General features: G+C 40.2%; 1 protein-coding gene across 7 annotated transcripts in view; it reads left to right on the forward strand.

Annotated features, from left to right (window-relative positions):
* The window catches only part of WDSUB1 (WD repeat, sterile alpha motif and U-box domain containing 1), a 58,864-nt gene that overhangs the window by 17,706 nt on the left and 21,038 nt on the right, over positions 1-20,120 (forward strand). For 5 of the 7 annotated variants that reach the window (XM_030916989.1, XM_030916993.1, XM_030916994.1 and 2 more), the window contains 5 exons: positions 3,393-3,486; positions 10,047-10,080; positions 11,951-11,991; positions 12,068-12,174; positions 13,577-13,756. In XM_030916989.1, the coding sequence (XP_030772849.1) occupies positions 3,393-3,486; positions 10,047-10,080; positions 11,951-11,991; positions 12,068-12,174; positions 13,577-13,756 (456 nt within the window). The remainder of the gene's footprint in view (positions 1-3,392; positions 3,487-10,046; positions 10,081-11,950; positions 11,992-12,067; positions 12,175-13,576; positions 13,757-20,120) is intronic. The other 2 variants (XM_030916995.1, XM_030916992.1) reach the window with 2 other exon arrangements.

Raw genomic sequence — 20,120 nt, forward strand, 5'->3', positions numbered from 1 at the left:
GTTCTATAGATGTCTATTAGGTTCGCTTGGTGCAGAGATGAGTTCAATTCCTGGATATCCTTGTTAACTTTCTGTCTCGTTGATCTGTCTAATGTTGACAGTGGAGTGTTGAAGTCTCCCATTATTATTGTATGGGAGTCCAAGTCTCTTTGTAAGTCTCTAAGGACTTGCTTTATGAATTTGGGTGCTCCTGTATTGGGTGCATATATATTTAGGATAGTTAGCTCTTCCTGTTGAATTGATCCCTTTACCATTATGTAATGTCCTTCTTTGTCTCTTTGATCTTTGATGGTTTAAAGTCTATTTTATCAGAGACTAGGATTGCAACCCCTGCCTTTTTTTGTTCTCCATTTGCTTGGTAGATCTTCCTCCATCCCTTTATTTTGAGCCTGTGTATGTCTCTGCATGTGAGATGGGTCTCCTGAATACAGCAGACTGATGGGTCTTGACTCTTTATCCAGTTTGCCAGTCTGTGTCTTTTAATTGGAGCATTTAGTCCATTGACATTTAAGGTTAATATTGTTATGTGTGAACTTGATCCTGCCATTATGATATTAACTGGTTATTTTGCTCGTTAGTTGATGCAGTTTCTTCCTAGCCTCAATGGTCTTTACATTTTGGCATGTTTTTGCAATGGCTGGTACCGGTTGTTCCTTTCCATGTTTAGGGCTTCCTTCAGGGTCTGTTGTAAGGCAGGCCTGGTGGTGACAAAATCTCTAAGCATTTGCTTATCTGTAAAGGATTTTATTTCTCCTTCACTGATGAAACTTAGTTTGGCTGGATATGAAATTCTGGGTTTAAAATTCTTTTCTTTAAGAATGTTGAATATTGGCCCCCACTCTCTTCTGGCTTGTAGAGTTTCTGCCGAGAGGTCTGCTGTTAGTCTGATGGGCTTCCCTTTGTGGGTAACCCGACCTTTCTCTCTGGCTGCCCTTAAGATTTTTTCCTTCATTTCAACTTTGGTGAATCTGGCAATGATGTGTCTTGGAGTTGCTCTTCTCGAGGAGTATCTCTGTGGTGTTCTCTGTATTTACTGAATTTGAATGTTGGCCTGCCCTACTAGGTTGGGGAAGTTCTCCTGGATGATATCCTGAAGAGTGTTTTCCAACTTGGTTCCATTTTCCCCCTCACTTTCAGGCACCCCAATCAGACGTAGATTTGGTCTTTTTACATAATCCCATACTTCTTGCAGGCTTTGTTCATTTCTTTTTCTTCTTTTTCCTTTTGGTTTCTCTTCTCACTTCATTTCATTCATTTGATCCTCAGTCGCTGATACTCTTCCAGTTGATCGAGTCGGTTACTGAAGCTTGTGGATTTGTCACGTGTTTCTCGTGTCATGGTTTTCATCTCTGTCATTTCATTTATGACCTTCTTTGCATTAATTATTCTAGCTATCAATTCTTCCACTCTTTTTTCAAGATTTTTAGTTTCTTTGCGCTGGGTATGTAATTCCTCCTTTAGCTCTGAGGAGTTTGATGGACTGAAGCCTTCTTCTCTCATTTCGTCAAAGTCATTCTCTGACCAGCTTCGATCCATTGCTGGCGATGAGCTGCGCTCCTTTGCAGGGGGAGATGCGCTCTTATTTTTTGGATTTCCAGCTTTTCTGCCCTGCTTCTTCCCCATCTTTGTGGTTTTATCTGTCTCTGGTCTTTGATGATGGTGACGTACTGATGGGGTTTTGGTATAGGTGTCCTTCCTGTTTGATAGTTTTCCTTCTAACAGTCAGGACCCTCAGCTGCAGGTCTGTTGGAGATTGCTTGAGATCCACTCCAGACCCTGTTTGCTTGGGTATCAGCAGCAGAGGTTGCAGAAGATAGAATATTGCTGAACACCAGGTGTACCTGTCTGATTCTTACTTTGGAAGCATCCTCTCAGGGGTATACTCCACCCTGTGAGGTGTGGGGTGTCAGACTGCCCCTAGTGGGGGATGTCTCCCAGTTAGGCTACTCAGGGGTCAGGGACCCACTTGAGCAGGCAGTCTGTAAGTTCTCAGATCTCAACCTCCCTGTTGGGAGATCCACTGCTCTCTTCAAAGCTGTCAGACAGAGTCGTTCGCGTCTGCACAGGCCTCTGCTGCTTCCCCTTTTGTTGTTTAGCTGTGCCCTGTCCCCAGAGGTGGAGTCTACAGAGACAGGCAGGTTTCCTTGAGCTGCTGTGGGCTCCACCCAGTTCGAGCTTCCCAGGGGCTTTGTTTACCTACTTAAGCCTCAGCAATGGCGGGCGCCCCTCCCCCAGCCTCGCTGCTGCCTTGCGGTTAGATCGCAGACTGCTGTGCTAGCAATGAGGGAGGCTCCGTGGCCGTGGGACCCTCCCGGCCAGGTGTGGGCATAATCTCCGGGTGTGCCCGTTTGCTAAAAGTGCAGTATTGGTGTGGGAATGACCCGATTTTCCAGGTGTTGTGTGTCTCAGTTCGCCTGGCTAGGAAAAGGGATTCCCTTCCCCCTTGCGCTTCCCAGGTGAGGCAATGCCTTACCCTGCTTCAGCTCTTGCTGGTCGGGCTGCAGCAGCTGACCAGCACCGATTGTCCGGCACTCCCTGGTGAGATGACCCCAGTACCTCAGTTGAAAATGCAGAAATCACCGGTCTTCTGTGTCACTCGCGCTGGGAGTTGGAGACTGGAGCTGTTCCTAATCCGAGCTGCTTTTTAAAATCCATTACTGAGCTTTTGAAATGTGAGACAGAGTGACAAACAGGAGAAGCCATGTTTGCTCCTTTCTGCTTGCCAGCATAATTTCACAAAACCCCCGACTCTGTGACAACGTGCAGCTCTCCGGAAGAATGCCTTGAAGACAAAACAGAGGAGAGCACAGAGTCCCTCATGTCTCTTGCCTGAGTCACTACATTCCTTAAAAGATAAACGAGCCCAGCCTTACCTTTTCTTACCTGAGATAATGTCTGGTGGGGTTAGTGATCACGTTTCTGCAATCTGTAACCGAATGTACTTTAGTAATCTATAACCAGATGTACTCTTACACCCAGACCTTGATGTGATTCTGCTTTAATGTAACCTCTGTTTGATGTGATTTTGCACGTACTAAGCCTCAACCACCTGTATATAAGCAGGCTGAAGCACCACTTTCGAGTGGTCTCACAGACTGCCCTGTAGTTCCCAGGCCATAGGCCTTAGTCTATAGTCCTTAGAAAGACTTCTGAGTAAAACTACTTGAATTCTTTAAAAACTTACTTTTTTCTTTAGTCAACAGCAACCAGTTAATCACACTGCATCCCGATTATTTCCTTATAGATATCTGAACTGCATGAGGGTTTTTAATTTTTGTGTCCTTTAGGCACTCAAAGATTATTTGTTGAATAAACAAGTGAAATGACATTGACTTAAAAATCAGTTCTAAGCATGGTCAGCTTTCTAATCTCTGTTACCTTGTTATTTGCAGGTTTTGAATTAAAATATAAAAGTGCAATGAGTGGGCACTGTGCTCCTGTTCTGGCTTGTGCTTTTTCCCATGATGGGCAGATGCTAGTCTCAGGGTAAGCTAGTTGGTTTAATTTTCCTAAACCATTTTTATATGAGATCAAACACACATACGGAAAAGTACGTGAAACCTCAAAGAATAGCTTGATGAACCACCGCAAAGGACAAGAAATAGAACATTGCTGGTTCTGACCCAGAAGCCCTCCCCTTCCAAGTGCCCCTTTTTGGTGACAACATGTTAGATCATATGCACTACTCCTGTTTTCTTTAAAACTGGCCTACAACAAATTATGCAGTATGAATTATTTTGTTGGGCTTCCTGTACCCAACATTACACTTGTTACATTAATTCATATTATTGCCTGGAGCTGTGGCCCATTGATTTTCATTGCTGTGTAATATTCTATGGCGTGGATACATTATAATATATATAATAGTTCATTTTAATGTTAATGGTTATATGATTCTTTCTGGTTTGAGAGCATTACAATAATAATTCGATGAATCTATTGTATGTCCTGGTACACATGTTCATGCATTTCTGTAAGATAAATACATAGGAATGGCCTTGCTGAGTCATAGAATATGTGCATTTTCACCTTTGGCAGATAGCAAACAGTTTCCAAGTGGCTAAACAATTGCTACTTCTGTAGCAGTGTTGTTTTGTGTCCTAGTCTATACTTGGTATTGTGAGTTGTTAAAATTTTAGCCGTTCTGATGAGTGTGTAGTGTTGCCTTACTATGGTTTTAATTTGCGTTTCCCCAGAACAAAGTGGTTGGAACCTTTTTAGAAGTTTATTAGCCGTATGTATTTTCTCTTCTATGAAGTGCCTGTTCATTTCTCCAGTCCATTTTTTTCCTGGGTTTTTTTCTTATTGATTTGTTGTTATATATGTATATGTGTGTGTTTGTGTGTATTTTTATATTTGAGCCATTTGTTGCTAGTTGTAAATATCTTTTCCTACCCTCTAGATTTGCCTTTTCACAGTTAATAATTTTAGTGTAGTCAGCTGCTTTATGTTCTGAGGTCATGAAGATATTTTCCTGTATTATCTTCTAAGACCTTCGTTGTTTTGCCTTTCACGCAATTGATTTATGTGTATCATGTACAGTAGGAATTCCATTTTATTCCTTTCTACGTGAATATCCAGTTGTCCTAGTACTATGTATTGAAAAGACCACTTTTCTCCTCCATTTTGTTGTACTCCCTTGTCAGAAATCACTGACAATATATTTGTGAGTCTGTTTCTTAACTTGCTGCTTTGTTCTGTTTCTGTCCTTGCTCTAATATCATTCTGTCTTTCCCAGGCTTTATATTTTATCTATTCCTAGCTATTGACATTTTCATGTAAATTTTAGAATCAACTTGTTAAATTGCCCCAATTCCTGTCTCCACACACACAAACCTGTTTGGGTTTTAACTGGGATTATATAGACTCTGATGAATTTGGGGAGAATTGACATCTTTATGATATTGGTCTTGTAATCTGAGAATATTGCATATTTCCTCATTTATCTTTGAATTTCAATAATTGTCTTCTATGTAGAAGTTCTCATCTTTTATTAGCCTTTCTAGGCACTTGTTGTTAGTATATAAAAGATGTGGCCAATATAAGGAAATATATAATGGAAATAAATTGGACTTATCTAGAAAATTTCTTATTATGGATGATATATATACGAAATCAGATCATTTGTGGATAATGATAGTTTTGTTCCTTCCTTTCTAATCCTTCTATCTTTGGTATCTTCTGTGCCTTACTGAACTGTTGATGCTACCAGGATAATAAAAGCAGCGATAACAGGCCTTGTTGTCTGATTCCTCACTGCACAGGAAAAGCTTTCATTATATCATATGATCAATTTTGGGAGATAAGCTTTATTTTTCTATTCCTTTTAGTTTACAAGAGCTTTTGTTGTTGTTTTTTTAATCATGCAAGGGTATTGTATTTCATCAGATGATTTTTCCTACATCTTTTGAGATGATATAATTTTTCTCTGTTACTCTGTTAGTGGAGTGAATTACAAGATTTTAAAATGTTAAACCAATCTTGCTTTGTTGGAACAAACACATTTTAGGATATATTATTGTTGTGTATTGCTATAGAGAAGTTAGTTTCATTCTAATTGTTGTTCCTTTGGATGTAATTCATGTGTTTTTCCCTGGCTGCTCATAAAATTTTCTGTTTTGAGGTTTTTGCACATCCACTTTGTATCTGTGTGTGAATTTCCTATTTAGTTTGCTTGGAATTCATTGAACTTCTTAAATCTGTGGAATGACATTTGGTGGGGCACGGTGGTTCATACCTGTAATCCCAGCACTTTGGGAGGCCAAGGCGGGCATATCATTTGAGCTCAGGAGTTCAAGACCAGCCTGACCAACATGGTGAAACCTCATCTCTACTAAAAATACAAAAATTAGCCAGGCATGGGGGTGGGCACCTGTAATCCCAGCTACTCAGGAGGCTGAGGCAGTAGAATTGCTTGAACCCAGGAGGCAGAGGTTGCAGCGAGCTGAGATCACACCACTGTACTCCAGCCTGGGTGACAGAGCAAGACTCCATTTCAAAAAAAAAAAAAAAAAAAAAAAATCTGTGGAATGATATTTTACCACTTTTGGAAAATTCTTATTTATTATCTCTTCAAATATTGCCTCTGTTCCTTTCTTTCTGTCCTCTAATTCTGGGATTCCAATTAAATGCACATTACACCTTCTCACTGTAAACTTTATTCTCTCTTTTGTATTTATGCTTCTGGTTTTTTGTTTGTTTGTTTGTTTTTTCCTGTTTCCTGTGCTTCATTCTGGATTGTTTTCCCTTTCCTAATTCTTTCTTCAGCTAATATGATATTAAACTGGTCCATTGAATTCTTAATTCTGCTTTTTTTATTTTTTGGTCCTAGTATTTCTTTTTTTTTTTTTTTGAGACGGAGTCTCGGTCTGTCGCCCAAACTGGAGTGCAGTGGCCGGATCTCAGCTCACTGCAAGCTCCGCCTTTCGGGTTGACGCCATTCTCCTGCCTCAGCCTCCCGAGTAGCTGGGACTACAGGCGCCCGCCACCTCACCCGGCTAGTTTTTTGTATTTTTTAATAGAGACGGGGTTTCACCATGTTAGTCAGGATGGTCTCGATCTCCTGACCTCGTGATCCGCCCGTCTCGGCCTCCCAAAGTGCTAGGATTACAGGCTTGAGCCACCGCGCCCGGCCGGTCCTAGAATTTCTATTTGGCAATTTTTTTCAGTGGTGTCACTCTATGATTTCCAGTTCTGTGTTGAAATTTTCAACCTTGGCTTTTATTTTTCAGAGCTTTATTCTGTTAGGCAATTGGCTGGAACATAGTTGCATGATTCAATTACTTTATACTCTTTTCCTTTTGAATACTTTTGTATATTTTCTCCTTGCCATTAGATTTTCTAAAACTTTCCTGTCTGATCTCACAGGTCATAGTATTCTGACCCACATTTATGACTCTTCATAGCAGCTTTCATTCCAGTTAAGATATTTAGGCTCCTAACCTCCACTTAGAATGTTTAGACTAAGGCTGATGGTTCTTTTTTCCATATGCTCCAATTCTTGCCAAACAGTCAGCCAAATTACTAGTTATGTTGTTGTTATTGTAGATGTGGCTCTTTCATCTCTAAAGATGAAGATGATTCATCATCAGAAAGTATTTATAGTAATTGTCTTTTGACCTAGAATTTAAATCATTGGAAAGTTTAAACAAATAAAGTTGAACTCTGCTGTGTTAGGGGCAGGTTAATTGACAAAATGATTATGTGCCCAGCTCTCTGCCAGTTGGAATAGGGCATAGAAAAGGAAGTATAAGACAGTGTTTGTGCTCTTGAAGACATTTTAAGTCCCCTCTTTTCTATTTAGTAGTTGATGTTCATGGTGATGAACTAATAACACTGCAAGACCCTGACATGTACTTACCCTCTGAGTCATGGAGGAAGTGTTAAGTGATACTCAATATTGTTTTAAGTTCATGTTATAGCAGTATAATTCTTTGTCAGTTTGTATATATGTGTGTCTTAGTTAACATTATATTTATGGAAATGTGTCTTTCCTAGTCATTCTGGATAAATGGAAGTTTACATTATCAAGTGCTTTTGGTATATGGTGTTGCTCAAGGTCTCATTCAAATATTTTTCTGAATATTTTTAGTTTATTTGGACAAATATACAGGCAAATGAATGAGAAATGTAAATTAATAAACTTAATAAACATTTAGTTTTTAGAAGAATCGACTGGCATATTTAAATCATACTTAGTAGATGCAAACAGGTCAATTAATGATAGATTCTATTTGTGACTAAAAGTCATTGATAAGATAGAATGGATACATATGGGAAAGAGGGAGACTGAAAAAAAGTGAGTAGGATAAAAGGTGGCTGTATATGAATATAAGTGGCTAGAGATGAAAAGTGAATAAACAGCAGAATGCGGTTGTAGGTCAGAATGTGTACTAAGGGCTGGTGTGGTAGCTCTTGCCTGTTAATTCCAACACTTTGAGAGGTCAAGACAGAAGGATCACTTGAGACCAGGAGTTTGAGACCAGTCTGAACAACACAGTGAGACCCAGTCCCTACCAAAAAAACATTAAAGAAATGAGCTGGGCATAGGGGTTTGTGCCTGTAGTCTCAGCTACTTGGGAGGCTGAGGCAGGAGAATCCCCTGAGCCCAGGAGTTTGAGGCTGCAGCGACCTATGGTCATGCCACTGCACTCCAGCGTGGGCAACAGAGTGAGAACTTGTCTCTTTAAAAGAAAAAAAAAAAAAAAAGAAAGAAAAAAGAGGTGTACTAAGGAAGGTATGTAGGGCATAGTTGGGGTGGCCTTGGAAAAGGCAGTATAGAATTTCTGTGCAGATATGGGAAGATTGAGGAACAGAAAGAGCATTCCAGGAGGCAGGAAATTCTTGAGTAGATTAAAATGTATGATAAACATTCAAATAAATAAGGAGAAATGAGGCCGGAAAAACAGATTGTAGAGATAATAGAGAACCTAGGATGGACCGGGCGTAGTGGCTTATGCCTGTAATCCCACCACTTTGGGAGGCTGAGGCAGGAGGATCACTTGCACCCGGGAGTTTGAGACCAGCCTGGGCAACATAGGAAGACCTGGTCTCTACAAGTAATAAAAAGTTAGCCGAGCATGGTGGCGTGCACCTGTGGTCCTAGCTCCTCAGGAGGCTGAGGTGAGAGGATCGCTTGAGCCCAGGCAGTGGAGGCTGCAGTGAGCCATGATCGTGCCACTACACTCCAGCCTAGGCAACAGAGTGAAACCCTGACTCAAAACAAACAACAACAAAAAACCCCTGAGAACCTAGGATGGTGTTAGAACTTGTTCAAACCTTATATATTAAATTTAGGAGAACTTCTGAAACTTTTAAAGCAATTCTAACAGTCAAAGCCTAGCTATAGGAGACTAGTGTCTAGAGATGAATATAAGTGGCTAGAGATGAAAAGTGAATGGACAACAGAATGCGGTTATAGGTCAGAATAGAGAAGTGAAGAATTGAATCATGATTTAGGTCAGTGGTTCTTATAGTTTTTGGTCTTAAGATTCCTTGACACTCTTAGAAGTAAGATTCCTTGGCCCGGCGCGGTGGCTCACGCCTGTAATCCCAGCACTCTGGGAGGCCGAGGCAGGCAGATCGTGAGGTCAGGAGATCAAGACCATCCTGGCTAACACAGTGAAACCCCGTCTCTACTAAAAATACAAAAAACTAGCCGGGCAAGGTGGTGGGTGCCTGTAGTCCCAGCTACTTGGGAGGCTGAGGCAGGAGAATGGCGTGAACCCAGGAGGTGGAGACTGCAATGAGCCGAGATAGCGCCACTGCACTCCAGCCTGAGCGACAGAGCAAGACTCTGTCTCAAAAAAAAAAAAAAAAAAAAAAGTAAGATTCCTTGATGCTCTTAAAAGTTATTACCCTAAAGAGCTTTTGCTTATATGGGTTACATCTATCACTTATTTATAATACTAGAAAATACAATTGAGAATATTCTGAAATATTTTAAATTCATTTAAAAGCAATAGATTATTGCATATTAGCTTTTTGAGGAAAAAGAACCAGTGAAAAAAGTGGCATTGTTCTAATAAAGCTTATAATTTTCTGAATTTTATATATGGCATTTTTTTTTTTTTTTTTTTTTTTTTGAGATGGAGTCTCACTGTGCCACCCAGGCTGGAGTGCAATGGCATGATCTTGGCTCATTGCCACCTCCACCTCCCAGGTTCAAGCCATCCTCTTGTCTCAGCTTACCGAGGAGCTGGGATTACAGGTGCATGCCACCATGCCCGGATAATTTTTTTCTGTATTTTTAGTAGAGATGGGTTTCACCATGTTGGCCAGGCTGGTCTCAAACTCCTGACCTCATGATCCGCTCAAATCAGCCTCCCAAAGTGCTGGGATTACAGGCATGAGCCACTGCGCCTGGCCACATGTAGTTTTTTGAATTAAAGTTTTCATACATATGAACAAAAGGATTGCATTCTAAATATATGTTAATATCTATCTTTTCTAGAAAAGTTACTAAAGTTACTTAAAAATACTAATTATGTAAATAATGTACTTTGTTTTTATAGAACTTTTCACCTATAATTTCTTTTCTTTTAAAGGTCAGTGGATAAGTCTGTCATAGTATATGATACTGTAAGTATTTAAAAATTTTGTGATCTATGAAAGTTATGTTTATTAGACTACTGAACTTCAAGTTAGGCATGGTAGAAAAAGTATGTTATTTTTTCTGTTTAGTATGACTAAGATCATATATATTTTCACAAATGCTAAAATAGTTATGCAAGTAAGATATTGGTTCTGCAACAAGCCCTTAAATATTTCAGTAATGATTTTAAGATGGATAGATTATAAATGTGATCATAAAATATACATATTTAAAGAGCACCAGTGTTCAAAACATCACATATAATCAATTATTAAACGTTTACACCAGGCTTCCATAATAGCAAAGGATGAATGTTTACCCTAGGGTTTTTTGTGAATATGGTTGAAAGTGACCTACCATTTTTAGAGTCCTGGCTGGATTTAGAGAGTGGCGTAAGAAAGAATAGGTTATCATGGACTTGGAAAATGGGAGTTTTTGACTGATCCATGTGTGAGTAAAGACCAAGTTGTGGCCGGGTGCAGTGGCTCACATCTGTAATCCCAGCATGTCAGGAGGCCAAAGCAGGCAGATGGCTTGAGTCCAGGAGTTCAAGACCAGCCTGGCCAGGATGGTGAAACCTCGTCTCCACCAAAAATACAAAAACTTAGCTGGCCGTGGTGGTGCGTCCCTGTAGTCCCAGTACTTGGGAGTCAGAGGCGAGAGGATGGCTTGAACCCCGGAGGTGGAGGTTGCAGTGAGCCGAGATCGTGCCATTGCATTCCAGCCTGGGCAACAGAGTGGGACTCTGTCTCAAAAATAAATAAAGTAGTTGAAAAAAATATTGTCCAAGAGAAGTAAATGTTGAGTGGAGCCTCCAAATGATTGGATTTAGGCTGTAGCTATGCCAGCAAATAAATGGAGATATAAGTAATCAAAGGGTAGCGAGTTAAGCAAGTGATCGAAGCTAGTGTTCCACACAGAAGTTCAAGTCACTGAGTGTTCTGGCAGGAAATGGAAAAGAATACTCAAGGTAGGTGAGGTAGATGTTTAATATTTCTCATGAACATTTCATGAGATTTTACATTCTCAAAAACAATTGTAACACTAAATTGTCTCTGTAAAATATGTATGAGTCCCACTTAAGTACACCTAAAATGTTGGATGGCCACCTTAGTGTACTCAAAATCTAAGGGACTTATTTATTTATTTATTTATTTATTTATTTATTTATTTATTTATTTATTTGAGACAGACTCTTGCTCTGTTGCCCAGGCTGTAGTGCAATGGCACGATCTCAGCTCACTGCAACCTCCGCCTCCTGAGTTCAAGCAATTCTATTGCCTCAGCCTCCCAATTAGCTGGGACTACAGGCACGTGCCACCATGCCAGCTGATATTTTATATTTTTAATAGAGATGGGGTTTCACCGTGTTGGCCAGGCTGGTCTCGAACTCCTGAGCTCAAGTAGCCCACCCGCCTTGGCCTCCCAAAGTGCTGGGATTATAGGTATGAGCCACCGCACCCGGCCAACGGACTAATTTCTAGTCACTGGTCCTGCAGTGTGTACAAGTCAAATGCCATAGCCAAAAATATGAATTATTTCAGGTAATAGATGTTTAGGTTACTATTAGTAGGTGGTTCAAACAGATGAGCAAATGCCAAGGGTCTACTGTATTAAAAATTTCTAAGGAGATGGCTAGCAGACAATAATGCTGATAATTGACAAAAAGTGAAGTACCTGAGAATGCTGTTACAGATGCCGTTTCTACTATCCATTGAGTAAAGTTTCATCTTATGTTAGTTACTAATAAATATTAATATATTCACTTAGTATACAACCCATTTATGTCAAATGAGTCTTCATCAGTAACTTTACTCTTACCTGAGTAAATTTAAAGCTGTTTTTGTTGTTTTTCAGAATACTGAGAGTATACTTCACACATTGACTCAGCACACCAGGTCTGAACTTAACCTTACTTTGTATTAATATAATTTAAAAATTAGAAGATGCATAATAGTTGTTTTTATTAACTAGGTATGTCACAACTTGTGCTTTTGCACCTAATACCCTTTTACTTGCTACTGGTTCAATGGACAAAACAGTGAACATCTGGCAATTTGACCTGGAAACACTTTGCCAAGGTTAGTAAGGACATCATTTTTCACTCATTTCAACCCCACTCACCATTAGGGTCAGAAAGTTAGTAAATCAGGCCAAGCATAGTGGCTCACACCTGTAATCTCAGCACTTTGGGAAGCCAAGGTGGGCATATCACTTGAGATCAGAAATTTGAGACCAGCCTGGCCAACATGATGAAACCCTGTCTCTACTAAAAATACAGAAACGTAGCTCAGCATGATGGCATATGCTTATAATCCCAGCTACTCGGGAGGCTGAGGCAGGAGAATCGCTTGAACCTGGGAGGTGGAGGTTACAGTGACTTGAGATCATGCCATTGCACTCCAGCCTGGGTGACAAGAGTGAAACTCCATCTCAAAAAAAAAAACAAAAAAAAAAGCAAAAAGAAAGTTAGTAAATCATTTGACAGGTTATTCACATTGCTTTTCTCAATAGAAAGTATGCATCCAAATTTAATGTCATTTAAAAATAATTTGGCCTGGCTTGGTGGCTCACACTTACAATCCCAGCACTTTGGGAGGCTGAGGCGAGTGGATTACATGAGCCCAGGAGTCTGAGATTAGCTTGGGCCACATGATGAAACACCATCTCTACAAAAAAGACAAAAATTAGCCAAACATGGGGATGTGCACCTGTGGCCCCAGCTACTTGGGATGCTGAGGTGGGAAGGATCACCTGAGCCCAGGAGGTCACAAGGCTGCAGTGAGCTGAGAACATGCCACTGTACTTCAGCCTAGGCAAGGGAGTGAGACCCCATCTCTAAAATAATAATGATTTTAGAGAAGCCAGTGTTGAAGTGGCTGGGCTGTGTGAAAGCTGTTGGTAAATGCTTTCAATGCACATTCATGTGTCCCACACCTCCCATGGTTTGTAAGTTATTTGTTTATACTCCATACTAATTTTTCAGGTAAATATAGCCTCAGGACAAAATAGAAATTATCATTGTATTTTGTTGGTTTTATTTTTGGCATCAAGCAACACTGGCACATAATTTAGGAGTTTTATTTTTATCACTGTCAGAATTAACCAAATAGTGGTGCTGATACGGAGATGATGGAGCAAATAGAATACCTTTGCTAGTATGAATTTTATGTAATAAAAAATTATTTTCCTGATACGAAAAAGAAAATGTTCCAAAAGGAAGTTAAAGTGGTAAAACAATTTTTTTTGTTTTTTTTTTTTTTGGAGACAGGGCCTCCCTATGTTACTCAGGCCGATCTTGAACTCCTGACTTCAAGCGATCCTCCTACCTCAGCCTCTCGAGTAGCTAGGATTATAGGCATGAGCCACTGTACCCAGCTATAAAACACAGATTTAAGGAAATTTTGTTTACTTTTAATTCAAAGTGAGATTGTTTATAAAGGAAATACTTTTTTGTTATCTCACTTACCTGTTTATTTTAAGCAAGGAGCACAGAAGATCAGCTGAAGCAATTTACTGAAGATTGGTCAGAGGAGGATGTCTCAACATGGCTTTGTGCACAAGATTTAAAAGATCTCGTTGGTATTTTCAAGATGAATAACATTGATGGAAAAGAACTGTTGAATCTTACAAAAGAAAGTCTGGCTGATGATTTGAAAATTGGTAAGCTTAGTGAAAGATAGGCAATCTTCAAAACAGCTTTTACCCAATTACTCTGCAGTTGGATTTTGTTGCATTAATGGTTTCTTCTTAATGTTCTGGCACTACACTAATGACCCATCTTCTTGATTATGGCCATCCTAGCAGTGAAGTGGAGTTTCATTGTGGTTTTAATTTTCTTTTACTTAATGACATGCATCTTTCAAGTGTTTATTGGCCATTTATGTATCTTCTTTGGAGAAATGTCTGTTCAGATCCATTGCCCATTTTTAAACGGGGTTGTCTTTTTATTGTTGACTTTGTAAGAATTGTTTATATATTCTGGGTACTAGATCTTTACCAAAAACAAGTTTTTTTTTTTTTTTTTTTAATTTATTTTATTTATTTATTTTTTTGAGACGGAGTCTAGCTCTGTCGCCCAGGCTGGAGCGCAGTGGCGCGATCTTGGCTCACTGCAAGCTCAACCTCCTGGGTTCATGCCATTCTCCTGCCTCAGCCTCCCGAGTAGCTGGGACTACAGGCGCCTGCCACCACGCCTGGCTAATTTTTTTGTATTTTTTAGTAGACACGGGGTTTCACCGTGTTAGCTAGGATGGTCTCGATCTTCTGACCTTGTGATCCGCCCGCCTTGGCCTCCCAAAGTTCTAGTATTATAGGCGTGAGCCACCGTGCCCAGTCCCGAAAACAAGTTTTGATATCATGCTCTAATAAACATAATTGCCAGCCACTATTACCAGTATGCTGCAGTAAAATTTTAGTTAACCAGAAAGTTCAGGAAATAAGATATTCGTGTTGAGATTTATTACTAATGAAGAGTGAAATAACTAAAAATGTTTGTTATAGAAAACCATTTTAAAGTATAGTATTACAAGTGTTATACTTTCCTTACATAGTAAACATAGTATGTGAGCCTACTTAAATCTCTTGGAAGCCTATGGCCTTTTAAGGAGTTAACAGAATGGTTTTTTGAAAACACATAGGTTAAGTGGTTTTGTACTATATACTCAGGCTATAGTTGAGTACAGTCACTTTTATTTCTTTTATTTCTTTATTTTATTTTATTTATTTTTGAGATGGAGTCTTGCTCTGTCACCCGGGCTGGAGCGCGGTGGCGCCATCTCGGCTAACTGCAAGCTCTGCCTCCCGGTTTCCCGCCATTCTCCTGCTTCAGCCTCCTGAGTAGCTGGGACTACAGGCGCCCGCCACCATGCCCAGCTAATTTTTTGTATTTTTAGTAGAGACGGTGTTTCACCATATTAGTGAAGATAGTCTTGATCTCCTGACCTCGTGATCCACCTGCCTCGGCCTCCCGAAGTGCTGGAATTACAGGTGTGAGCCACCGCACCTGGCTGAGTACAGTCACCGTGCCTGGCCGAGTTACAGTCACTTTTCTATCTCTTTTTGTGTTTCTATCTCTTTTTGTGTGTTGGGGGAGGGGGGGTGGGGGAAGGGATAGGAAGGTGTCACTCTGCTGCCCAGGCTGGAGTGCAGTGGTGCATCACAGCTCACTACAGCCTCGACCTCCCAGGCTCAAGTGGTCTTCCCGTCTCAGCCTCCCAAGTAATGGACCACAGGCACATGCTACCACGCCCAGCTAATTTTTAAAATTTTTTGTAGAGATGAGGTCTCCCTGTTGCCCAGACTGATCTTAAACTCCTGGGTTCAAGCAGTCCTCCAGCGGTGGCCTCCCAAAGTGTTGGGATTATGGGCATGAGCCACTGCACCCAGCATCTCTCTCTAATAAAATATTTCCTTTCTAACTTCCTCTTTTTTTCTGAGAGTAGGTAATAGAGTAGGAGCTTTATTTTTTTAAAAACATCTCGTGAATTTAGCATCTTAATTTCTTGTTAATCTCTCACAATGAATCTTAAGGGTGCCTTATCAAGTAGAAGTACTTGACAATATGAAATAATTTCAGATTCAACAAAGGATGTTTGAAAACATAAGAAAAGCATATAAAAACAATAGAAATACAATTCTATTTTTATAAGTAGCTAAATAAAGAATAAGGCATTCTAGTTTTGTGTTTGTTTGAGGCAGGGTCTCCCTCTGTTGCCCAGGCTGGAGTCCTCTGGCATGATCATGCCTTACTGCAGTTTCAACCTCCTGGGCTCAAGTGATCCTCCTGCCTCGGCCTCGTGAGTAACCGGAACCACAGGCATGTGCTACCGTGCCCGGCTAATTTTTAAAATTATTTGTAGAGATGAGGTCTCACTACTTTGCCCAGGCTGGTCACAAACTCCTGACCTCAAGTGACCCTCTTGGCTCAGCCTCCCAATGTGCTAGGATTACAGGCATGAGCCGCTGTGCCTGGCCAAGAATAAGACATTCTTCTAGGATTCAATTAATGATCAATTAATGATTCAATTAGTTTTTGAAGGATGAGTCTCAGGTTTAACAGTAGTAATCATTTTACTTCAAAGTTCAGTGAAATGGGTTTTGGAAGTGTCAGGCCCAAGCCAAAATTAAAATACAATTTAAACAAGTTCTGTGATGGTCTAATAGGTGAATTTGAAAAACTATTAAGAATGGAGACAAAAATGTTGCACATTCTCTAGTAAATAAGGACTCTTAAGCTTGTGTTTAAGATTTGGAGATCTAGCAAGCTCAACAAATTAGACATAGATTAAAGTAGTAAAAATAGACTATAACATTTATTTTTTATATCATTCTAATGTATTTTAAGGTTTTTGCAACCTTCATTATAAAGAGTCAAGCAGCTAACTGTAATCTATAAATGGTATTGTAAGCTACAATGAATTTCTTTTAGTCCTGAATTTTAAGAAAAATAGACCCTCAAAATAGTAAATTGCACGAATAGAGAATTAAATTTGGTCTAGAAACAAATGTATTGAGGTGAACCAACAAGTATATATGCTACTGAATTTTGCTTTTTTTTTTTTTTTTTTTTTTTTTTTGAGACGGAGTCTCGCTCTGTCGCCCAGGCTGGAGTGCAGTGGCCGGATCTCAGCTCACTGCAAGCTCCGCCTCCTGGGTTTACGCCATTCTCTCGCCTCAGCCTCCCGAGTAGCTGGGACTACAGGCGCCCGCCACCTCGCCTGGCTAATTTTTTGTATTTTTTTTTTTTAGTAGAGACGGGGTTTCACCGTGTTAGCCAGGAGGGTCTCGATCTCCTGACCTCGTGATCTGCCCGTCTCGGCCTCCCAAAGTGCTGGGATTACAGGCTTGAGCCACCGCGCCCGGCCTGAATTTTGCTTTTTAAATGCATATCTATTTTACCTGCGTTTGCCTTGAACTGTTTAAAACAGCTGCTATGTCAATGTGAATAAATCTGAGTTTAACATTCAGCAAATGGAGGAAGTTGATTAATTTTGCAGTAAAGTACATTGGAGGGTTTGAGATCAACATCGTATATCTATTATGTGTGACATTTAAATTATTTTTAAGGAATCGAGCAGTTTATCAAATCTTTTTTCAGTGGGTCTCTTGTAAATACACAATAAATGAAATTTCTGCAGACTTGAATATGTTTGACTTTGGAGCTTTACCCAAGGATAATAGTCATTTTCTAGGATTGTGTTAATGGAAGCCTAGGGTACAACAGACATACAGCTTTAGTTAGGAAATAATTCCTTATATCTAGAGCTGTTTGTATAAGGAATGTCCAGACAGAGTACAGGTTCAAGAGATCCTTGATGTTGAGAGGGATATATCTTAAGACATGTGCTGTGAATTTGTGACTACTATAACATTTAATATCTCATTCAAAAGGCATAAAGTGTGAAAGGTTAAGAGTAGGAAAGTCACTTTTAGATGTGATATTACACAACGAGTGAGTCTACTACTGGCCACACAGCTTCCATGTAGCTACTCAATTGGCCTCAGTTTATATCTAGGCTTTGGGAACATGGCAGATTGCTACGTATCTTGGAGTTTGGAATTGCTATATAGAAGATAAAATGATAGAAACTTAAAATGACAAATGCCAAGGAACTATTGTGTATCATGTTGGTATTTATGATTATATTCAGATAATCATCAACCATAGGTGCCTAGTTGGGAACGAGATTTTTTTCAAAGGGTTCACTCTTCCATTTACTCTTCTTTCCAAGAAATCATAAAAGCACATAAGACATTTTTATCATTTTCTAATTTAAAATTTAGAAATTTAAATACATCACCTGTCTTTATATCCTCGGATTTTGAAAGTTTCATGTTTCAGTTCTTATTAATTCGTTATGTAGATTTCACTTGTTGCCTGGGTAACTGCATTTAATGTAAGTAATTGAACATTTACAGTTTTTTTTTTGTTTGCTTATATGTGATTAAAGTGAAATAGGCTGTTCAAATCTAGTTACTGTGCACTGACCCCCTGTTGGAAGGGCATAACCCTCCCTGGTCAGCTGCTGTCTGAAGTTGGCTCACTCTCCTTTCCGGTGCTTACTTGTTGGACACACTGGGGTCTCATTTGCTCAGGCCCGTCAGATGTCCCGTTGCTTTCTTCTACACAGATGCCAACCACAGGTCTTTATGGGTGTTGATGGCTTTATTGGTGTATGGGATACAACTCATGCATGTTGTGTAGGGTTCATGAAGATGTCTTGCTACCTTGTTTTGTTGGAAATGTCCATGCAATTTGAGTTTATCTAGTTGCTCTGTTTTTTCAGAGAAATTGAAAAACTATACTGCTTCTATCCTGTTCTTAATATCCTCTTTAAAATTCCTCCTGTACCTATAGCTGTGTTTTCCATTCTTAATATAGGTTTCGTGTCTTCTCTTGATCATTCTATGTAGAAATTTGATTTTTAAATTAAAAAATATATTTTTTAAAAGCAGATTTTTAGTTTTCTTTGTAAGAAACCAGCGTTTGGTTCTGTTGTTCTCTGTCAGGGCGAGAGAGAGGTGAGTCAGTAACCGGCTTGGTGGTCTGTGCTTGTTCAATTCCAGGCGCTCGTGCTGTCCGGGTAACTGGCCTCCAGCTGGGGCTGCTGTGGCATTGGTACTTACAGGACAAAGTTGGGAGAGAAAAGGGCACGTGTAGGAAAGTCCCTGTCTCATTCATGTACCTACATCTCTGCTCTACACTGTCCCTTCCCAGCGCTCACTCCGGAACCCAGTTACCTTCTGTTTCGTCAGAGGTTTTCAGGGTTGAGTTTTATGTCCGTTAGTTTAGTCTTGTATATTTGATGGTTATTAGTTTCTAGATTCCATCAAACTCTCAGTGATGTAGCATTTCCAGAGTTGGGTGGTTTTAACTTGTCATGAAGATGTCTTTTCAGGATTATAGTCAGTAATAGCCGGATATTGCCCAATACTGGTACCAGGGGTTTACTACCTTAGCTGGTAAGGGTCCTTTCTTTCTCAGCAGTTGTATAAGTGTGTAAGACTTATTCTCAACCCCCAATCACAAAAGGAGATGTTCGTTTCTGGTAGAGCTCTGGGGATGTGGTTTAAATAAAGGCATCCCTGAGGGCAAGGTGATCTGACTTCATTTCTAAACGACATTAGGATTGGACAAGGATAACGCCCAGTTTAACCTTACCTGGGGAATTTTGAATTAGGCCTTCTGTGTTCTCTGTTATAAATATTATAAGCATTCTAAATATTAGCACACGTAGAATATTTTTGACAGGAAAATAAACTTTTTTTTTTTTGTTTTTTTGAGACGGAGTCTCGCTCTATCACCCAGGCTGGAGTGCAGTGGCCGGATCTCAGCTCACTGCAAGCTCCGCCTCCCGGGTTCCCGCCATTCTCCTGCCTCAGCCTCCCGAGTAGCTGGGACTACAGGCGCCCGCCACCTCGCCAGGCTAGTTTTTTGTATTTTTTAGTAGAGACGGGGTTTCACCGTGTTAGCCAGGATGGTCTCGATCTCCTGACCTTGTGATCCGCCCGTCTCGGCCTCCCAAAGTGCTGGGATTACAGGCTTGAGCCACCGCGCCTGGCCGAAAATAAACTTTTTAAAGAACATTAGTTGCTCCTATATTTTTTTATTTTTCTTACTTTTTTTAGAGACAAGAGTCTCACTGTCTTGCCCAGGCTGGAGTGCAGTGGCATGAACATGGCTCACTGTAGCCTCTACCTCCTGGGCTCTGTAGATCCTCCTGCCTCAGCCTCCTGAAGAGCTGGGACTACAGGTATGCACCACCATGCCCAGCTAACTTTTAAAAATTTTTTGTAGAGAAAGAGTCTTGCTGTGTTGCCCATACTGGTCTCAAACTCCTGGTCTTAAGCAGTGCTCCCACCTTGGTGCCTCAAGTGCTGAGATTATAGGCATGAGCCACTACACCAGCCTCCTTTTCTTATTATAAGTTATATAATTATCTCTTTAAACAAGATGTCTATTATCTTATTGCAAATATGTTCTAGAAACATTTATGACAGTTTTTGAAGCCATGTCTCTACCCAG

The sequence above is a fragment of the Rhinopithecus roxellana genome, chromosome 14 (assembly GCF_007565055.1).
Source record: "Rhinopithecus roxellana isolate Shanxi Qingling chromosome 14, ASM756505v1, whole genome shotgun sequence".
Lineage (NCBI taxonomy): Eukaryota > Metazoa > Chordata > Mammalia > Primates > Cercopithecidae > Rhinopithecus > Rhinopithecus roxellana.